This window comes from Stegostoma tigrinum, chromosome 39 (assembly GCF_030684315.1).
Source record: "Stegostoma tigrinum isolate sSteTig4 chromosome 39, sSteTig4.hap1, whole genome shotgun sequence".
Lineage (NCBI taxonomy): Eukaryota > Metazoa > Chordata > Chondrichthyes > Orectolobiformes > Stegostomatidae > Stegostoma > Stegostoma tigrinum.
Window position 1 is genome coordinate 9047742 of NC_081392.1, and position 21477 is coordinate 9069218.

At 46.1% G+C, this 21477-nt stretch overlaps 1 protein-coding gene across 1 annotated transcript; it reads left to right on the plus strand.

Annotated features, from left to right (window-relative positions):
- Positions 1–294: 294 nt before the first annotated feature.
- On the plus strand, positions 295–19153 carry fosb (FBJ murine osteosarcoma viral oncogene homolog B). The gene is made up of 5 exons (XM_048522685.2): positions 295–401; positions 8448–10003; positions 12733–13014; positions 13718–13825; positions 14484–19153. Exons 2-5 carry the CDS (start codon positions 9875–9877, stop codon positions 14928–14930), a joined length of 966 nt encoding a protein of 321 aa, XP_048378642.1. The 5' UTR covers positions 295–401; positions 8448–9874; the 3' UTR covers positions 14931–19153.
- The last annotated feature ends 2324 nt before the right edge of the window (positions 19154–21477 follow it).

Consider the following 21477-nt stretch of genomic DNA (forward strand, 5'->3'; position numbering starts at 1 on the left):
GGGGGAGTTGTAAAGCTATGCATTCACAGGACAAATAAAGTGACATGCCATTGGCTCAATGTTCCTCGGATAAGATACATTCTCCACAGTTCTGGGCTAGAATTGTGTATGTAACAACACTCCCCTGCCCCAAGGTTGCGTCCCGTGGGCGTGCCTGTTGTATTTTATGGCCATGACCTTCCTATCATTCTGGGCTGGTGCTCTCTGTCTCCCTCCACAACCCCCTATCCTTGTGACACAGTCTGCCTAGTGCAAGGTTATTCCCGCCTCCCACCCAGTTCCACGCCCTCATGCACTGTAAATAGGGCTAGGATTCAACGTGGGAGAGAGTTCTGCAGGAATAGACAGGGTCAGCAATTGGTTTAAAGCACCTCAGCTGCTTGACATGTCTACTGTGGGCGGTGAGTTCTTTGTTTCTTAAACTGAGGTATTCGGCATGGCCAATGGTGGTAAAACAGAGCCTCAATACAGCTTCCCCTCGCCAGCCCCCGCACACCGACTTGCGGAGGGATAAGATTGGGGAGGCTGGTGTTGACCAGAGGCTGAGGGGAGATTTGATCAAGATGCACACGACTCTTCCCCTTTGCTGCTGGACTTGGAGCTGGGGGTGGGACAGAAATGGAGCCTTCCTGCTCCTCTGATGCTGCTTGGCCTGCTGTGTTGATCCAGCTCCACACCTTTGGGATACGAATGATGATTTTGGAAGAAATTGGATGGATGCAGGAGGAAAATAAACTTGTTGGGGCCTTGAGGGTGGTTGGTTCAGGCGAAAGGGATGGATTGGGTTTGGTCTATGGAGAGCTAACATAGGCTCAATAGGCTGAATGGCATCATTCTGTGGTGTCAGTGATTCAAAGCCAATAGCAGGGGAATCTCCCTGGCACTGATGGGCGTGGCTAAGAATATAGCTTCACTAGATGATGGCTGTGGGATCTGACTGTGCTCTGTTAGCTGCTCCCAACCATAATCTGAGCTATGGCCATTACAGTTAGCCTGAACATCTGTGAGGAGGCGAGTTTGCATGGCATTGTGCTCCTTTTCTGCTGTCTGCCCCAGAATCAGCACCTGTGTTGGAATTCCTCTATAGGAGAGTAGGCAGCCTCTCCCTTGGTTAGAATCACATCTGTTAAAATGGAAGATGGTTTTGGTCATTTGAAGACAATGAAGTCAATTCCAGGGTGTTGCGACCTCAGGCTAGTGTCTGAGGAACAGCCATCTTCAGCTGAGTCACAGTCATAGAGCAATGCAGCATGGGAACTGACCCTTCGGTCTGACATGCCCATGCTGAACTGGTTGCCCAAATTAAACTAGGAGTCAGCAATGACCTCCCTACTATCATAAGGCAAAATGAGGGATCTTTGCTGGTGATTACATAGAGCTTGGTAGCGATCACTGCACCTCAATCTTTGTCCATATACAGCATTAAGACCTTCATTCTCATCTCGATGTCATTGTCATGATCCCAGCTAGTGCTTAATATTGGACAGGTCAGAGCTCCAAATAAAACCTGGCTTGACGGATCATAGTTTCTTTTTTCAGTTGACTAATGTGGAGGTTAATCACTGGAACATATTCATGTGAGGCTGCATATTTGTTTTAACAACAAAACAGAAGTCTACTACACAAAAGGAAAACAAAGCTTTATTTCTAAGACAGTTGGAGGGATCATAACACAAGCAATGAAATTAACTTTCAACTGTTTCCTGGCAGTTTCCATTACCAACACTCAAATACAGAGAAATGATCCTCCTATCTCAACTTTTTAAAGTTTTGTGTTAACTATTTATAGCTTCTTTTCCATGGACTGTAGACACAATTCTATCATTCCTACTTGAATCCATAGGTATGAACCTTTTACGAGGGCCTAAATTTTCTCAGGTCTAACATCAGTATTGGAGCTTCCTCACAGATAGGGATGATTCTCTTCCACTCTCAGGTTGAGTCCATAGGTGGCTGTGCAGACCAATGTGCTCTGTTACACTTGGAGACCTCAGTTCCAACAAATTGTTGATATCTGTACAAGTTCTCCTGGCTTGGAAGCTTCACAGACTACGATATGCTTCTGCTGAGGTGTCTGGTTTCGCTGAACTAAATTAATTCTCCTGTTAACACAAAGCCATTCTCCCCGCTGAGCTAAAGTTTAAATTCTTCTAAACCAAACAGAAAAGTTGATTGGAAGTGTGAGTCTGGGTGAGATGCTCTTCGGAGGATTGGTGTGGACTCGATGAGCTGAATGGCTTGCTTCCACACTGTAGGGATTTTGTGGTTGTATGATTCTTCCGCTCTGAAGTCAAAACAAAACTAATGACTTTGATCTGTTTACTCTACCTGTCACATCAACAGCATAACATCTTATCTACTAACACTATAGGGTGTCTACAGGGCACTTGAATAAAGTCACATTTCTGAACAATAATGTGCTTGGGCCACCGTCCAAATTACTTCCTAATCCTTTACACAAAAAAACTTCACAGAATTGGTCAAAACTCCTCTCCCTCTATTTTAAAATACAGCTTCCACAAATGATAAAATATATTACGCACTTTTCATCACAAAATCATATGATCTGAAGCAAAAAACAGAAATTGCTGGAAAAGCTTGGCAGTTTTGGCAGCATCTGTGCAGAGAAATCAGAATTCAAGTTTCGAGTTGAGGGACGGGACCCTTCCTCAGAGCTGATGATAGCTCAGAAAATGACCTGAACTTGTCTCTGTTCATCTGCTGCTGAAATCCTCTAGAATACCTCCAGACCTGCTAACTCCACTGCACTCAATGGTATCTCACCAAATATTCCAACCTCCATAAGCTTCAGGTTACCCAGGTGGGTCCTGGTGTAACTCCTTCCACATCAGGGTAGCGTTTTGGTACTATCTGCCTGGCTCAATATACACAGACTCGAGGGGTAGAGAGGGAATAGAAAATCCCAGATTTCCACCATTAAAACTGTCCGAGCCAATTTTATTGATCTCTATTTATAGCAAATGTTTACAGTGTTGGGTTTATGATAGGCAGAACAAATCATTAAGGCAGTTAGCTTAGTTTTGACTTCAGAACCGAAGGTACAAAGCTTTTGTTCCAATAAATCCAGAGTTCAGTCCAGAAGGTATAACAATTTGTCTGGAAGGAGAATTGAGTCGGTCCTGGGATCTAGTCACCTCTCAATGAGGTGTTAAGGTCAATATGTTTTGGTGCATATTTATGACAAGTTTGCCCAGACAGATAATCTGGGTGTTATCACATTGCTGTTTGTGTGATCTTGCTGTGTACAATTTGGCTGCTATGTTTCCTGCCTTAGAATAGTGTCTGCACTTCAAAACACCTTCTCAAATTGGAAATGTGCAGAGGTAGGCTTGTGAAAGTTGCTTTAGAAAATGAAGCTCTTCCCTTCTGTTGGGTTTCACCCTGGATTTATTGAAAGCAATTTCCAAAACATCAAGAATGACTGCATATTCTGCAATGACACTGAGCCACGTAGCCCAGATTAATTTGTTCGATTTATTGTTTGATGGGATGTGGGCAAGCCCAGCATTTGTTGCCTTGCTATAATTATCTTTGAACTAACTGGCTTGCTAGAGCCATTTTAGAGGGGAGTTAGGTGTCAACCTCATTACTGTGGGTCTGGAGTCACATGTAGGCCAGACCAGGTAAGGATAGCAGATTTCCTTCCTTGAAAGGCATCAGTGAACCAGATGAGTTTGAACAACAATCAGCGGGTACTGTCACAAGCCACCATTGCTGAGACTAGATTTCAAATTTATAAATTCAGTTTCACTAGTTGCCATGTCCCTCGAGTTTTAGTTCCAGATCTAACCCAGTGACTTTACCACTATGCCACCTTAAAACTCCCTTAAAACTGCTGAAAACCTCAAAATGGGTCTGATTCAATTCTCAGATTCAAATAGAAGACTATGCTGGCTTTGTTTATCAATCCTAAAACAGCACAGGTTAACCTCAACAACAGCAACAACTTCTACTTATGCAGCAACTTTAATGCAGTGGAATATCTGAATGTGCTTCGTGGGAACACTGTCAAACAAAACATGACAGTGAAACTTGTAAGAAGATGTTAGGTCTGGGGACCAAACATCTGACTAAAGATGAAGGCTTTCAGAAACATCTTAAATGAGGAGAGAGAGAGAGAGAGAGATCTGAAGAAAGAATACTGGGGCTTGATGCCGTTAAGCTGAAGCCAAAATCTCCAATTGTGGAATGATTAAACCTGGGGAGGTTCATAACGTCAGAATTGGAGGACCATAGATATCTTGGAGGACTGGGGAGCTGGAGGAGATTGTGGAGACAGGGAAGGGTGAGAGCTTGGAAAGATTTGAAATCAAGAGTTTTGAGATTGATGTCCTTGCTTAAGTGGCAGCCAATGCATGTCAGTGAGAATAGGATAACGATAGGTGAATGGGGAATTGGTGCAAATTTGAATTTGGGCAATAGAAGTTTAGACAGCCTCAAGTGTGTAGGGAGTAGAATGTGGGCGAGTGTTGGCATAAACAAGTTTAGAGACAACAAAGGAGTCAGGTAATAAGGTCATAAGACAGACTGGCATTAGAAAGTGTAACGATTAGGCAATGCAAGCCTTAGAGAGGGATGAGTCAGACGGTAGAAGCATTAGAAATTAAAAGCAAAACATTCCCGGCAGGCCGTGTCTGATGCTCACTACACCTCAGCTATCATATAAATATACCCACAAAAGTTTCAACTTTTAGAAATTTTACTGTACCAATCGGAGAGCTGTGTGAGAAGACAATACACACACAGAATCCGTCTCTTACTGTTCAGAAACAGATGTAAAACAGAGTAGCATGCTCAAGTTGTTCAACTAAAATAGTAAGTTTGACAGGTGTAATATGATGGAACATTGGGGAACTGATTGGCGGGACAGACACTGCCCTTTCATTGTTGGGATGTTGGTTCAATTCCAATGCAGACCAATAGAATTGAAATTTCCTGTCAAACACAGGGATGTGGAGTGAAGTTCGACAATTTCAATCCGATTCCTAGTGAATTTTATACTATAATTCTGTATTTCCCAAATGCTTCCCATTATGATCCCATTTGGATACTTATAAATTGTTATGACTCCTTGATGAGAACTGAAAAGGTGGAAGTGGGTTGGGGGGGTTGCAGGGAGAAGATCTGATAGAGTTACAGGATGGTAGGAAGGGCCAGAGCCTCGTAGTGTCCATTGCTTGCCTCAGCATTCATAACTCAAATGTTTCAGCTTATAACCCCACTTAGTGTCCTCCCCACCACTTAGGGAAGTCATGCTGTAATTGATTTAGCAATAATTAACAGGGAAGTCACAGGATGGTTTGAATTGTATATAAAAATGTGTTGCAGAGCAGGTAGAGCTTTACTCTGCATCTAAGCTAGTGCTATATCCGTCGCGTGAATATTTGATGGGAAGCAGCTTTATTCTGTATTTAACTCCGCGTTATACCTGCACAAGGAGTATTTGATGAAGTCAGTGTAAAGAGAGCTTTACTTTCAGTTTAAAAGGGTGGAGGTAGCTTTATTCTATATCTAATCCTTTCTGTCTCTGCCCTGGGAGTGTTTGATGAGTGTAATGTAGAGAGAGCTTTATTCTGTGTTTCAGATTGACACTGATTTTCTAAATTATTGTACGAACTAGGAGAAATCATTTAGCATCTGAAACTTGTCCTGCCATTTATGTTTGCTCCATGTTCTCACTCAATATACTGTCCCATTTCATTTAATTACTGGTTCATTTCATCTAATAATTGGCTAACAGAACAGTCGATCTGAATGTTAACATTAATGATTGACACAGCATCAATTACAACTTGCCAAAGAGAGTTCCAAAATTCATTCACCCTGTTGTGTTGATGTGTTCTTGGACTTCATTCCTGAATAACGCTTCAATGATCCAATCCACAGGTATAATTTCTTACTATCTAACTTTCCTGTTCCCTTTAATAAATTTTACAATTAAATCACTGCTTTGATCTTCCAGGCTCCAGGGAATATCAAGATAAAAAGGTGTAGAGCTGGATGAACACAGCAGGCCAAGCGGTGTCAGAGGAGCAGGAAGGCTGACGTTTCAGATCGAGACCCAAGCTCAGCCTTCCTGCTCCTCTGATGCTGCTTGGCCTGCTGTGTTCATCCAGCTCTACACCTTGTTATCTCAGATTCTCCAGCATCTTCAGTTCCTACTATCTCCAGGGAGTATCGTATTAGTTTGTGTAATCTCTTCTCATAAATTAAGCCTTGGAATTTTGGTAAATCATTCTGGTAAATCTACATTACACTCCCTCAAGGCAATTGCACCCTTTCTAAGAATTGATGCATCAGCTGAATACAGTACTCCAAGTCTGATAGAACCAAGGCTTTGTGTAACTGCAGCAAATCTTCTTTTGTGTTCTATGTTATACACTGAGATACAAAAAGCCAGCATTCTGAGGAGTGCTTTAATCTTTTGTTACATAAGAAATAGGTGGAGGAGTAGGCTATTCAGTCCTTTGAACCATGCTCTGCTAGACAATGAGATCTAATGGTGCCTTCATTCTAATTCCATATGTGCCTCCCCTCCACTTCCAATAAACTTTGAGGTCCTTGATAATCACAATCTAACTCAACCCAGAATATATTCAGCCTCCACTGTTCTCTGTAAGAGAGAATTCCACTGACTAACAACACTATGAGAGAAGAATTTCTTACCAAGGTCCATTCTAAGTAGGAGACCTCTTACCATTGAACTGTGCTCCCTTGTTCTAGATTCCCTCATGAAGGGAACACCCTCTTAGCATTTGCCCTGTCAAGCCCCCTCAGGATCTTCTATATTTCAATAAGGTTACCTCTTCTTCTGAACTCCAATGTGATAAGGTGATTCAGTAGTTAGCTCTGCCACTGCCCAGGGCCAGAGAATTGGGTTTGATTCCATCCTGGACTGGCTATCTGTGTCGAGTTTGCACATTCTCCCCGTGTCTGTGTGGGTTTCTCCCAGGTAATCTGGATTCTTCCCACAGTCCAAAGGTGTACAGGCTGGGTGAATTAGCCATGTTAAATTGCTCACAGTGTCACCAGATGTGCAGGCTAGATGGGCTAGCCATTGGAAATGCAAGGTTACAGGGATGGTGTGGGTCTGGGTGGGATGCTTTTCAGAGGGTTGGTAAGATTTGATTTGCTGAATGGCCTGCTTCCACGCTGTAGAGATTCTATGATTCAAAGAATGCAGAACCATCCTGCTCAATCTTTCCTTATAACATTTTATTAAACAATTCTGTTTCTGTTGGGTATGGCTTACAATCATTGCTTTACTGACAAACTTGGATGTGTGGCTTTCTAACTCTATCCCATTGTCACTCAGTTGGAAATCACAATTGAGCTGCTATCTCCCCAACACAGGACTCCAAGAGTCTTATCCTCTCAAAGTAACTGCCTACAAAATCTACCAATTCATGCAAAGCTTTCCACAAACATCTTGCAGGGGGCGGTACTGAAACAAAACAGAAAAGGGATTTTGTGACTTTCTCTCAATTCTGTTTGCTCCATAATTGAAAGCTTTAAATTTCCATGGTAAATGGTCCATTACCATTTCTCAAATATTGGTTTGTTGCATTAAAGTTTCCAATTGAATTAAAAAAGAACTAGAATTAGATTTTATTGTCACATGTACTCAAATACAGGGATACAGAAATATAGCGAAAAGTTCACAATGTTGCCATTGACGACACCATCTTAGGTAGAAAGGTACCTGAGTATAAAACCTTAGGCACGAAAAACATAATCTATTTGAAAATTTGCGTTAGTCTATTATTTCTTTATACGTTGTGCTGGGTTAACAAAGAAGCTTACAGAGTCACGCAGAGAGGGTGAAAAGATCCTAGATTTTCGTCTGCGATTGCTGTTGTGTTGGCTGAAGCCACAATGCTGTGGGACTTGGGTCACCCTGAGCAGAAATTGTCCCATTGCCTCTCCAGCCTCTGTTGCAGAAGAGTCAGCAAAGTCCCAGCATTTTCCCACTGCGTCTATGGTATCTCTGTAAGAGCTAGGCCTCCTCCCAACAACACCCCACCCCCCCGCCTCTCACCACCGTTGGGAGGAGTCCACGTGCTCCGCAGGGTCAGTTCAGAGGGGATGAAGCATGAGGGTCAATCGTCAGAATCATATTGAATGGCGAAGCAAACTGGGGGTCAAAGATTGTTGGAAGTCGTGGTGGAGCACACGTGGAATTAGATGGGCGTGCCTAATTCTCATGATCCCATCTACTCAAGTAAAGGGATGCAGGAGTACTGAAAAATTTAGAATGTTGCCTGGTGTGCAAAGTTGATTGCTGACAGTGGAACGTGCTTCATTGGTCGCAACGTGCACCCCAGGTGTCATGCAAGGCGCTATGTAAATGTACGCCTGAAATACTTGACGTGAACAATGTTTCTTATCAATGAACAAGCTTCCAGTAATACTTTCTGTCTTTGTAGGGACCGTGATGTTTTCTTTCATGAAGCAGTCCAGAATGTCAAACTGGATTTATCTCAGATCAATCGCTCAGCGGTTTACAGGAAACCCACGTGTGTGTTTGTGTGTGTGTGTTTGTTCCATTGTCAATCAAGGCCGCGTTCTCACACAGTCAGGACGCCCAATGACTCGACTGCACACTCTTGGAATGTAAATACAAGTGGCTGTGGAAAGGCGAGAGATACAGTGAAAGGGACTTGCAAAAACAAACAAGGGAATTACTTTTCACAGTTAAAATACAAACCACTGACCCAGACAGCAGACAAATCCTCAAACGCAATTTACTGAAATAGGACAAAGTCTTTGAAAAACTACATCTACTGGTTATTCCAAGCCAAGGGTTGAAGGAGCATAACTGACAAATAGTTCTGGTGTCAAAACAATTCATACTTAGGAAATGACAAATTGCTGGAAGAACTGGAGACAGGATCTCAAGAAAAGAGAGAATTAAACAAGAAATATTTTATATTCCGAAAAGCAAATGCTTCAGTTGAAAATCCCTCAAAAATTTGGTATTTAAGCAGAGAATGGGTCGGCTCCAGACTATGTTATCCCGGCTCCTTTCTCTGCCTGTCAATTAAAGTATTGTTTGTGAGTGTGTGTGGGGGGAGGTACTGACCCGTCGTAAAAAAAAGGGCAAATGTGCGCACAGCAAGATCTCAGAAAGAGCATTCCCTTGCAGTCAAATCCTCTGCCTTTGGATCAGAGGAGGTAAGGAGGCCTGCAGCCCGAGGTGAGGATGTCGATCACCTCCATAATTCGAAAAAGGATAAATTTATCGCCTCAATTGTAAAAATAAAGCCCGGGTTTCTATTTTAAAAACTTGCTTTTCTTCTGATAAAGCTGCTGTCTAGAGAGGGATTCCCTCTGACGTCATTGCTTGGTTACCAGTAAACAGCGCGCTACACAGTTCCATATTTGGGCATGTACGTCAGGGATCCCGGATGGGCGGAGCTCCCTGGCCGAAAGGGGTTTTATCGCTTTTTCTCCGCAATAAAGGACAGTGGGCAGGCTGCAAGCGGACGATCAGCAGTACCAGTTCTGCCGGCTTCACTCCTGCCGGTCTGGGGGGTCTCCAGGTCTCGGCTTCCAGGCGGAATTTGCCCGTTTTACCTCTCTCCCCTCTCTCGGTGTGTTGCTATTGCACCTGACGTCAGAGGAACACGCGAGTATATAAAAGAAGGCAGCCGAGGATTTGGGTTCATTCATAAAGAGAGCGGCAATACTGAGGAGCTACTACTACAGCAGCAGCGGCGCGTTTTACCTTCCCCCTCCCCCCTGCGGATAACAGCCTGTTCCACTCAGACTACACATACAATAGAGAGGGAAAAAACCCCAGAAACTGGATCCGAAGGGCGACAAATCCTGGGTCATCACCGACTGGGAGGACATGTACCAGGGATTCTCAGGCGACTTTGACTCGGCTTCCCGCTGCAGTTCCTCCCCTTCGGAGCCTCAGTACCTGTCATCCGTGGACTCCTTCAGCCACAGCGTGGGCAGCCCGACCACCACAGCCCAGGTAAAGTGAACGCAGCCTAACTTTTTCCAGCTTGTCGACTGTGGGGGAGTGGGGGGAAGAGGTTTCGGGTAACTGCCTGCCTTGATTGTTCGCACACTCTGTGTGGGAGGTCTGGCTGTAAAGTAAAAGGGGACAGATATCCAAACTTTCCACTGACAACAACCCCTCCTCCTCCTCCCCTTCCTCATTACCTTCTGCATTGAGACAGCCAAATGTTTTTGGCAGCACCTCGGAGCCTGACTGATCCCTGCGCTAATGTCTCTCAGTCCGAGCTGCATTGGTGCAAGCGGCGGCTGGCTTTGCAAAAAGAAAATTGGCCAACGTGCTCCGTGCAACTGACGAGTGTATCCGAGGCGTTGCATTTCCGGCAAGTCATGAATTAGAATCGGTTTATCGATCGGTTGCATCGATTTCCAGCCGACTTGGAAACCTGGCCGTCTCGGTCTGCGTAAGGAGGTTGACGTATTGGAATGCTCCTGCTGACGTTACGCACGCACGCCCCCCCCCGCGACGCGCTGACGTCGACCACGTTCTATTTTGGAACGTTGCTAGGCAACACCACGCCGTCAGCGCGCCTGGGATATTAGCATACCACGCACGGGCCTGCTGACCCCGCCCCCTCCCACCAAACACACACACACACGGGCTGCGCGCCCTTTTTCTCAGTTTTATGAATGGACGGGAGCTGCAGCTTCTGAATGACAGTTGTAGCCTGGGAAGGGAAGAGAAGACGGGAAACTGCAAGCCGCCCAGAATCTCTCGTTTGCATTGTAAAGCTCTCTCGTTAGACCACACCGCCAGTTGTAAATCAGAGCTACGGAAAGTAAAACTTGAAAATTGCGGATATTGAAATGAACCAAGAATAAAACACAAACAAAAACAGAAACTGCCGGGGAAAGCTCATCCGGATCATGTTCTGAAGAAGGATCACGAGACACCGAAGCGTTAACTCTGCTTTCCCTGCTGCCCGACCTGCTGAGTTTTTATTTCCGAGCAATTTCTGATTTTGTTTGATTTCCAGCATCGGCAGTTTTTTTTTTGTTCAACACATCTCATTCCTCAGAGTGTGGAGCTGGATGAACACAGCAGGCCAAGGTCCACACTTGGTTATCTCGGATTCTCCAGCATCTGCAGTTCCCATTAACTCTCCGTTTTGTTGAAGAGTCACCGGACTCGAAACGTCAACTCTAATTTACTCCCTCTCTCCGCAAATACTGCCAGGCCTGCTGAGTTTCCCCGGCGCTCTCTGCTTTTGTTCGTTCTATTTTCAATCCTGCTTGATCTCAATGGTGGGGGTTTTTTTTGCAATAAAACGTTCCTACTTCTAAATTTAACGATAAGACGCTGCAGAATTAATCCGCTCGAGCGAGGTAGACAATCTTCCCCCGTCCAAACCCAAAAAGAACCGGAGACGACCATTTCACCTCTTGGCTTTTCCTGTGGGCGTAAAATTACAGCTACATGGAAACTGTCGCTGATCTGCAGAGATTTTGTACGGGAAGCTTTTCTTGTCGGAGTGGGGGGGGGGTGGTACTGAGGAGGTGTGTGTGTGGGTGGGATTTCTTCCAACGTTGGCGGAGGCGTGGGCTCTCTTAGCGTTTTGGGTGTCGAGATCTGCCGGTATTTTTGAAGAGAAAAATTTCTCTTATCCCGAGGAATCTCAGTTAGACGCGGAAACTACCAGAAAGTGATGTGCTTTGGAAGGGCTCCCTCACTGACAGCAGTGAAAGCGTCCCCTAACGGTCAAGCACGGAACAGACCCTCTAGTCGTCCCGCTGACTGGGCCGCCAGGGCTTGAATGTAGAGTAGGAGGGTTGGAAGCCAATGGGATAGGAATAGAGCTCGGAGCAAGTGAGAATAAGTAACTTATCATATGGGTGAAATTGTGGCCGTTGCTCTTGCATGGTAACCTGCAATGGTCTAAATGGAGAGACCCCTTTAATTAAAAGGCAAAATACCCAGGGATGATGGAAATCTGAATCTGACAGGATTTGCTGGAGAAACTCAGCAGCGTCTGACAGCAACTGTGGAGAGAGAACGAGACAGTTAACATTTCGAGCCAGTGTCACTCTTCTTCGGGACTGCAGCTGGATTCTGAAGAAGAGAATACAGAGTGGAAATGTTAAACCAAAAAAACCCCCAGAAATTGCTGCAAAAACTCGGCAGCTCTGGTAGCACCTGCGGCGAGAATGTAGAATTTAACGTTTCGAGTCGAGTGACCCTTCCCCAGGACTGAGCGAAATCTAAATTCTTCTGTTTTTCTTTCGTTGCTAGACCCTGCTGAGGTTCTCCAGCACCTTGTGAGGGCTCCTGCGCTGGTGATATTGGGGGGGGCGCCAGGCAAATGTAGCAGTTGGGAAAGGGGGCAGAATTTGGAACATTACTGAACGTTATTTTTCTCTTCCTTCTCATACCCCAAACGTCTCTAGTTCACCTACCACCCCTTCCCTACCTAGCCTGTACGGAGGGAGGGTGAAATTGACGCTGAAACCTCCCGACGTTCGGAGTGTAACTCTTTCACACCCGAGCTGAGAGTGGGATCGTTGTGGGGAGATGAATGGGGAAGATTTGGCGAGGCCTGATGGGGAACGGTGTGGTGGATGTGATGATGGGTCCTGTTTGAGTGTAGCATTGGAACAAGCAGCATTCCGTGTCTCTCCGGTTACTGGCTGATGTTACAGCCCGCTCTCTCTCCCTATTTGTTTGAAATATTTTGCCATCTCTTCCAGGAGTGTTCCACGGGCGTCGGAGAAATGCCAGGATCGTTTGTGCCAACCCTGACGGCTATCACCACCAGCCAGGATCTGCAATGGATGGTACAGCCGACCGTCATCTCGTCGTCGGCTCAATCTCAGGCCCAGGCTCAGCTTCCAGCTCTACCCCAGTCCAGCATTGACCCCTACAATCTCCCTGGCACCAGCTATTCTACCGCCGGCATGTGCTCCTACAGCAGGGCCGAGCCGTCCAAACCCACCCGGGCCAGCCGCCCCCGGAGGGCAAGGGATGAAACGGTGAGAGGGCGATAGGCACTGAGAGCGACGATATGACTGAAAGTGTAATTGAGAGAGGGGAAATGAAGCGGGGGGGGGGGGGAACGAATGGGAGAGAGAGATTGTGAGAGGGGAAATGAACGGGAGAAGGAGAGGGGGTGAGAGAGGCTGAGGGGGAAATAAGTGGAAGAAGGAGAGGGAGAGACTGAGAGGGGAAACTAATGGGAGAGATTGTGAGAGGGGAAATGAAGGAGAGACTGGTAGGGGAAATGAAGGGGGGAGAGAGAGACTGAGAGGAGGGATGAATGAATGAATGAAACTGATGACAGAGAACAAGACTGAGTAAACGAATGTGTTTTTGAGTGAGACTCTCAGCGAGTGAGTGAGAATAACAGGGTGTGGAGATAAGTGTAGAGCTGGATGAACACAGCAGGCCAGGCAGCATCAGAGGAGCAGGAAAGCTGGCGTTTCGGGTCTGGACCCTTCACAAAATTTTCTGCTTGGCCTGCTGTGTTCCTCCAGCTCCACACCTTGTTATCTCAGATTCCAGCATCGGCAGTTCCTCCTGTCTGCGTGTGCGAGATGGGGACTGTACCCTCAATCAGCCAAACTGAAAGTAAAGCTGCCTCTAACTGTCCCCATCAAACGCTCCCAGGGCAGGGACAGCACGGGGTTAGATACAGAGTAAAGCTTTGGGAGTTGACTATCTTTCTGCCTGCTGCAGCTCACGGCCGAGGAGGAGGAGAAGCGGCGCGTTCGCCGGGAGAGGAATAAATTGGCCGCCGCCAAGTGCCGGAACCGGCGCCGGGAACTGACTGACCGCCTGCAGAGTGTAAGCAGCAGGGCCCTTGGGGGACTATCTAACAGACGGGTCGGGGCTGTGAAAGTCTCGTGTTCCGGGGGGGTGTTGCGGATCCTGCCTCCCTGTGGGATTGGGATTGGGATTGGGATTGGGATTGGGATTGGGATTGGGATTGGGATTGGGAGGGGGCGGGGGTATGTCAGGACCTTTGGGGAATGGTATTGGGAGTCTGTGGTATAATTAATAGGAAGGGGGTGAGCCGGGGAGGGGAGAATTATCCATCTCTGGGCGGCCCCGACTTCCCCCCCTTTCTGTGCTTCCCTCCCCAACCCCTCCTTCTACCTCCTTTCTGTCTTTGTCTGTCTCTGTCCCTCTCTCCCCCCCCCCCCGTGTTCCTCTTTCTCTGTCTCTGTATGTGTGCGTGTGCCCCTCTTTCTCTGTTTCTTTCTGTCTCTCTCACATACTCCGTCTGTCTGTCTCACTGTCTATCTCTGTCTCTGCCTCCCGCTCTCCACACCCCCTCATCTACCCCTCTTGCTCCACCCTTCCCTTCTCCCCCGTGTGTGTGTGTGTGTGTGTGTGTGTGTCTCTCTCTCTCTCTGTCTACCCCTCCCCCGAATTTCCCCCGGCGATGGCCCGCCCCCTGTCTAACGCTGAGCCTCCCTGTCTGTTTCCACCCCCCTCCCAGGAGACGGACCAGCTGGAGGAGGAGAAGGCCGAGCTGCAGTCGCAGATCGCGGAGCTGCACAAGGAGAAGGAGCGGCTGGAGTTCGTGCTGGTAGCGCACCGTCCAGCTTGCAAGATCCCGTTCGAGGAGCCCCTGAGCCCGCAGGGGGCCGCCGCCACAGCCGAGGTGAGCTCTCTGCCGCCGCCTAGCGCGCTTGTGGAAGAGAAGGAACCGCCTTTCACCGGGAGCTACCCGCCCGAGGTACCGCTCGCTGGCAGCTCTTTCTATCCGCACTGTGAGCCTCTCCACTCAGCCTATTTGAATACCAGTAGCCCCAACTCCTCATACACATCTTCATTTGTGTTCACCTACCCAGAGGGAAGCAGCTGCGGCCTCCTCCACCAGCGGAACAGTAACAGTGACCAGTCCACGGACTCTCTGAACTCGCCGTCGCTACTGGCTCTTTAACAAAAACACACACAAAAAAACCCTGCTTTTTAAAAAGTACCCCACCCCTGCCACCTCGTCAATACTTACCCCCCCCCCCAGCTTCGCCTCGCCTCTCTCTCCCCCCAATTCAAAAGAACTTTGCCTTTTATTCCCCATTTTTTGGAAGAAATCGGCCTCCTTGGGGAGAAAGGAAGGGGCTCTTGAGTTTTTTTTCCCCTTCTGAAGGGAAGGTGTGATCGATCTGCACCGAGGGTGGGGGAGAGGAGGAGGAGGAGGGGGTGGGGAAAGAAGCGAGAGGGCCAAAACAAACAAGAAATCGAGAGAGTGTGATGCCCCACGTTGCCGGTCAGCGAGGAGGGAGCAAGCAGCGGCGCGGGCGAAACAAAAAAAAGGACCGTTTGCGAAACGAGTGGACCAGTTGTTTTATCATTCCCTGCCACCCCACCCCCACCAACTTCACACGACCCCCCCCCCCCCTAAATTCTGTACGGACTCGCAAGGTTTTGGGATGTTCCAGGAATACAGAAGATGAAGGAAGACAATCCCGGTGGCCCCTCTCAATGAATGTCACGTTTTGCAAACTGGGGAGGAGTGGACAGAGCTTTATTCCTGAACCGCCCCCTCCCATCCCAATTGCACGGTTTCTGCTTTCCCCCCACCACCTCCGGGGGACGGGAGTCGGTCAAGTGAGAGAAGACTCAACACCGCCCCCCCCCCCTCCCCAACCACCATCACTCCGTCACTAACTTGAACTGATGCTTCTTAACAAAAAAAATGCTTTTTTTGGGTGATGTGTAAAGAAAACAGAGGGGAAGGTGATTTGTTACATCAGATGCCAAGCAAATTCTGCCAATTTTTAATGTAAATCGGAAGATAGCTGCCTTCCTCGCTAAATATACTGTGAATCCAGACATTTTGTCAAAACAGTGAAGATTTTTGGGCTTGTCATTGGAGGTGGGGACAGGAGCTCATTTGCTTGCTCATATTGAGGCAATGTGAGACATAATCTGGCTGTTTAGAAACTGACGCGCTGGATGGGGTCTGGTTCTCCACCCCGCTGATTTTGCAGTTTGAGCAAAATTTGCCCCTTGACATCTCTTTACCGCCCCCCCCCCGACCAAGTTTCTCCCCCGGCTTCTCAACCTAACACTGTCCTCTGATCAAACTTGGCTATCGACACCCCTTGGTAGAAGTGGTCTTTAATTTTTCTCTGTACAATCTTGAAGCTGAAAAGGTAAAAGTGCAAATTTAGATTTCTTTTTTTCCCGTTTCCGGCCTCGCCTTTGAGTGATTTCACAGGTTTGCCCCCTCTCCTGAGGTGCCAGTGGCTGTTAATTGACCTCGCCCTCGCTTTGCTTCACCAATGTGCAATTCCAACTGGAAGCCAAGCCTTAGATTGTATGGTCTGTGATGCCCCCCCAAGGCGAACAGTCAACTGCCACAAGGACTTGGACAGATGGAAGGATGCTGGTGAAACTGCCCCCTCCAACTTTAGGAGGAGGCATGGCTGGTTGGAGAAAGTAGGGAAGGAGGTGGATGAGTTAAGCTCCCTATAACTGGGACAGAAAGTCTGATCTTTAGCCTTGGCGTCTCCTGGTTATGCTGCTTTTTGTTGGCACCTGCAGCAACACAGTTGGTGTAGAGGCCCAACTGCTCACCCCTCCCCACCACCTTCCCACAGCTATTTTTCTAAAATCCCTGGGCCAGAACAAAATTATCCATATGAATGCACCTAGTCATTATCTGGAGCTGGTTGTCAATTCTCACCAGTTACTCAATGAATGTTTTAGCTTGACTTTGTAGCACAGAAGGTGGGAGGTAGGGGATAGTCTCTAATGGATAGTGGGTCCAGAGTGCTGCAACATGCTAAGGTCCTGAGCCAGGCTTGGGATGCTGAATTAAGAATAAGGTGGCTTGTTCAGCTGGCACAGACACAGTGGGCTGAATGTCTTCTTTTTCTGTGTTGTAACCTCTCTTATGGTTCTGTCACGGGACCCATTAAACATTTTTGCTGACTTTTTAAATCGTTTTTAAGTTATTGTATTTTAGCCAATATTTTAATACAGCATACAATGCAGATAAACCTCCAATGGAGGGACTTGCATTGATGAGTTTTTAAGCTTTCACATGTGGCTTTTAATATAGCTTCCCACACTCTACCCCTCCCCAGCCCACGCAGGCACCCTGTCACTGAGCCCTAATAGACATTCACTTCAGATGATGCTTTTTTTTTGCCCAGGATCCTGCCCACATTCCATGCCTAGGCTGGTGCGCATCGACTGGGGAACTGCCCCCCCTCAACTCCGGGGCTGTGCCACTCCTTCAAGGGGTAGCAGGGCAGGAGGATGCCCATCTCCATTCCCCAGCCATACCTCCATCTTTATTCTGCAAGGTCAGGCACTCGTTTGTGTAGGATGGCACACTGTGCCAATGACAGTGTCTCCGTAAGCAGCATCTGTTTTTATAGTTTTTTTATATTTTAATATTTATTTTTTTAATGGGTTTAAATGATCTGCATTTTTCTTTTGGAAAAAGTATGAAGTTCTCAACAAAAACCTTTTAGAATTAAAGTTAGATGGAATGCGAAACTTGCTGTGCAAAATGTCTGGAGCAATCAAAAGTTTTACTGTCTTGTGAAAATAAGACTCTTTGGAGAGGGAAAAGTCGACAGCTAGTCCTGTTCTGTGCCAGGCAGCCATGTATACAAAGCTACTGATCAATTCCATTCTATTTTTTTTTCCTCTCTGTTCAGTCTTGATGTGAAAGCAACTTGCTTTAAACTGCCACAGCTTATCGAGTGTTAGTCTATAAATAGTGTCTAGCTTTAAGCTCTATTATGAGGGACAAAAAACTTTTTAAAAACAAATGTTACAAAAAATACGTCCAAGAAACTGCATGGATACCAGCTAACATTTCAAACAGAAATCTGATATTTACTGTGGCGCAGGATAATCTCAGACTGTGTTACAGCAGCCGTTTATATACTGTATGTTCCTGTGTCTTGTACTGTGACTATATTCATAGTAGGTTATCGGAAATTCTATGGTAATTATTTGAAAAATATTCTGAAATCTATTTCTGGATGTGTGACTGTAAAGGTATATCTGTATTATGTGGCATTACAGCGGCTTTTAAAATCCAGATTTGAGAGCAGTCGTTAGGCTGAGGTGAGAAGGCCTGTCGTAATACAATCACCATCCTGGGTGACTGTTACCAATATTCCTGTCCATGTCCAATCTTTGTGGAGCTTGGTGCAGTTAAACAGTGGCCAATTTGTTGGTTTTGTGGTTTGCTTACAATGTCCAAGCACCCTGCAGTGGTAGAGCTGTTTTAACATAGTAATCTAGGGTGCTGAGAAATGGGTTCTTGATCTTGCTGTAGACTCCAGTCTACAGCCTGACCTAGGCACAAATCCCTTTTGAAAGTGTTTGGCAGCTTTACTCATTTCTTCATTAGAGAAGGAGCTGGGGTTAATTGCAGGCAAACCTCCTGTTTGCTGTCCCTTCCAAAAGGATCGGGATCTATAATCAATCAGGCATTGTTCAGTGTGTCTGCAACCTCACCTTTTGGTCTAATTGTTGCTCTCAAATCTGCTACAACTCTGGGAGACTGGCGGCCATGCAGTCAGATCCTTCGCTCCAGTTTGTGAAGCCACTGGTCGGATCAAGCAGAACCTTCTGGATGACTGGGCATAAACTTGTTTTTAAACAAAAAAATTCAGTCAGGAACATTCACTGTAGCTCCCTCCTATTCCATCGCAACAGCATTCCAGAGACTCTTGACAAGGGGGAAGTTGGGCAGGAGTCAAGATTGTTTTCAAGTGAAACTGGTATTGAGCCACTTTGCAATACTGAACAAGTAATAATCCTAACTGTCTGATAAAGATTCATTCTCTTTATCTGACTGCTGTCTCTCTCTCCTTTTCATGGTCTCCCTCTCTGTATTTTGCTCTATCTTTTCATTCACTCTGTCTCAACTTCTCCTTCTGTCTCTCTCCATCCATTTCTCTCTTGTCTGTTTCGGCTTATGTCAGTTTCCCATTATCTGATTTCTGACCATGACCTTGATATGCCCTAGATCCACCAGTGTTTAATGCACTTTGTGAAATTAAGGTTTATTTTGATATTTGAGTATTTTGCTCCTGTTAACAAGGTGAAATCCGCGTTTGTTAGATCAATAATGTGCATGAACTATGAGTTTTCCTATGTGTTAATAAAGGAACTATTGATGCTAAATGCAAAGGTGTCTTCTCATTGTTTATTAATGAGTGGCTAATGTGTGTGAAATGTCAGACTCAGATTTTATTGGGTCGTTGGGGCTCAAGGATTTGCAATTCAAACCCAGCTCAGACTCCGAGAGGCACAGATTGATGCATTGACAAAGCATCGCTCAAGCAGGGCAATTCAGTCCATTTCTACAAAAACTGTAATCTGACTGAGGCCAAATACCGCCTCATGTTCCAGGAGACCTTCAGTACAGACAGTGTGGAGAGATCTTTATATGTAAACACCGTGCTATGTCTCCCCTGAGTGTGTTTGAGTGAAACAGTGATGTAACTCTACTCTGTATCTGATCCCATGCTGTTCTTGTCATGTGTGTTTGGGAACCTTTCGTAGAGCAAGGTTGACTCTGCATCTAAACCCGTGCTGTCCCTGTCCTGGGAGTGTTCGAAGGGGACAGTGAACCGAGAGCTTTACTCTGTATCTGGTTGCATGCTGTACATGTCACGTGTTTTGTGGAGTTGTGTAGAGTACTTGTGGGGTGGAAGGCAGGAAGTTTGCATTTGGTGCTCGTAAAATGCTAGTGAGGAAAGCATTATGCGGTGCCTTTAAAAGATGTGCTTTATCAGTGCCTAAGGATTTATGGCTGTGACCAGCAGCTTGAGAGTTTGCAAGTATATAGAGTACCCAATCTGAAATATTTATATCGAAAGGCCTTACAGTTTGCAAGCCAAACAGCCATTTTTACAAAGACAACAAGTCTTTGAATTTAGCCAATCAATTTGAACCAGGCACTTAGATACCAAAAACCAATTTAATGTAAATCTAAGATAATGCGGTGTAGAGCTGGATGAACACAACAGGCCAAGCGGCATCAGAGGAGCAGGAAAGCTGACATTTCAGGTCAAGACCCTTTTTCAGAAACAAATATAAATCTGATAGTTTTGACAATATTGGAACAATTCTGTTGTAAGAAATATTGATATGTCATGAAGGAAATTAAAGAAGTGTCAGCTGGACAAAACCACAGAACTAACTGCCATCTGCGAGAGCTAACGGCCCTCCGCTCTCAAGAGAATTGCTGGCTCTCATGGTGCTCTCTCGAAGACATAAGAGACTATCTAAATGTAACTTGCCTGTGCCATTGCTAGTTAATATTCTTGACCAAAGAATCAACAGAGAAGGTGTGGAACATTCCAGAAGAGACATAACCTGGCTGTAATTTCAAGATACTAAATTCCTTTTGTATATAGGTGGGACTTGTATTTATTGAAACAGCAAGATTCTATAATGGTGTGCTATGTCCAGGAATCGTTAGTTGTTAGAGATTTATTAGTTTGTTAATAGTTCAGTTAATTTGTTTGCTGCTGAAGTTAGAGAAATAAATTATTGCTTGTTGATTGTAAAGTGTCAGGGATTTATTTTATTTAACAACTAGAAGTTGCCGAAAAGCAGGTTACACAACATTTCACACCGCTTTTATAGATTATAGGCCAAGCTGCTCCTCTTTGGGTGTTTTGGTTTTAGGTCTCGGGGGTGGAGGGGGGTGTCAATCTCAATTGTATAGCAGTTTGGCAGCCTTGCAGAGTAAGATTTACTCTGTATCTACCCCATGCTGTATCAGTCCAGGGAGTGTTTGATGGTGACAGTGTCAAGGGAATAGTGGCTCAGCGGTTAGCACTGCTCCCTCACAGCGCCAGGGACCCGGGTTCGATTCCACCCTCGGGCAATAGTCTGTGTGGAGTTTGCACGTTCTGCGTAGGTTTCCTCCAGGTGCTCCGGTTTGCGCTCTCAGTCCAAAGATGTGTAGGCTAGATGCATTGGCCATGCTAAATTGCCTGTAGTGTTCAAGGGTGTGTAGGTTAGGGGGATGGGTCTGGCTGGGATGCTCTGATGGTCAGTGTGGACTTGTTGGGCTGAAGGGCCTGTTTCCACACTGTTTGGATTCTATGATCTAGGAGCTTTACTCTGTTTATAATGTGTGTTGGAGTGTTTGCTGGGGACAGTGTAGAGGGAGCTTTGCCCTGTATCTAACCCCATGCTGCCCATGTCCTGGGAATGTTTGATGGGGGACTGTGTTCAAAGGAGATTTACCCTAAATCTAGCCCCTTGGTGTATCTGTCCTGGGAGCATTTAGTAGGAATGCATGAGATGCAACTTCCAGTTTAGAAGATTAGCGAGTGCTTTGCTGTGCATCCAACCCCGTGCTGTTGCTGTCCTGGGAATGTTAGATGGGGTTAGTGTGCTGGGAGCTATACTTTGAGTTCTGAGAAATTTGCATTCAGCTTAAGAGTAGGGGGGCTTTAATCTACATCTAACCCATGCTGAACCTGTCCTGGGAGTGT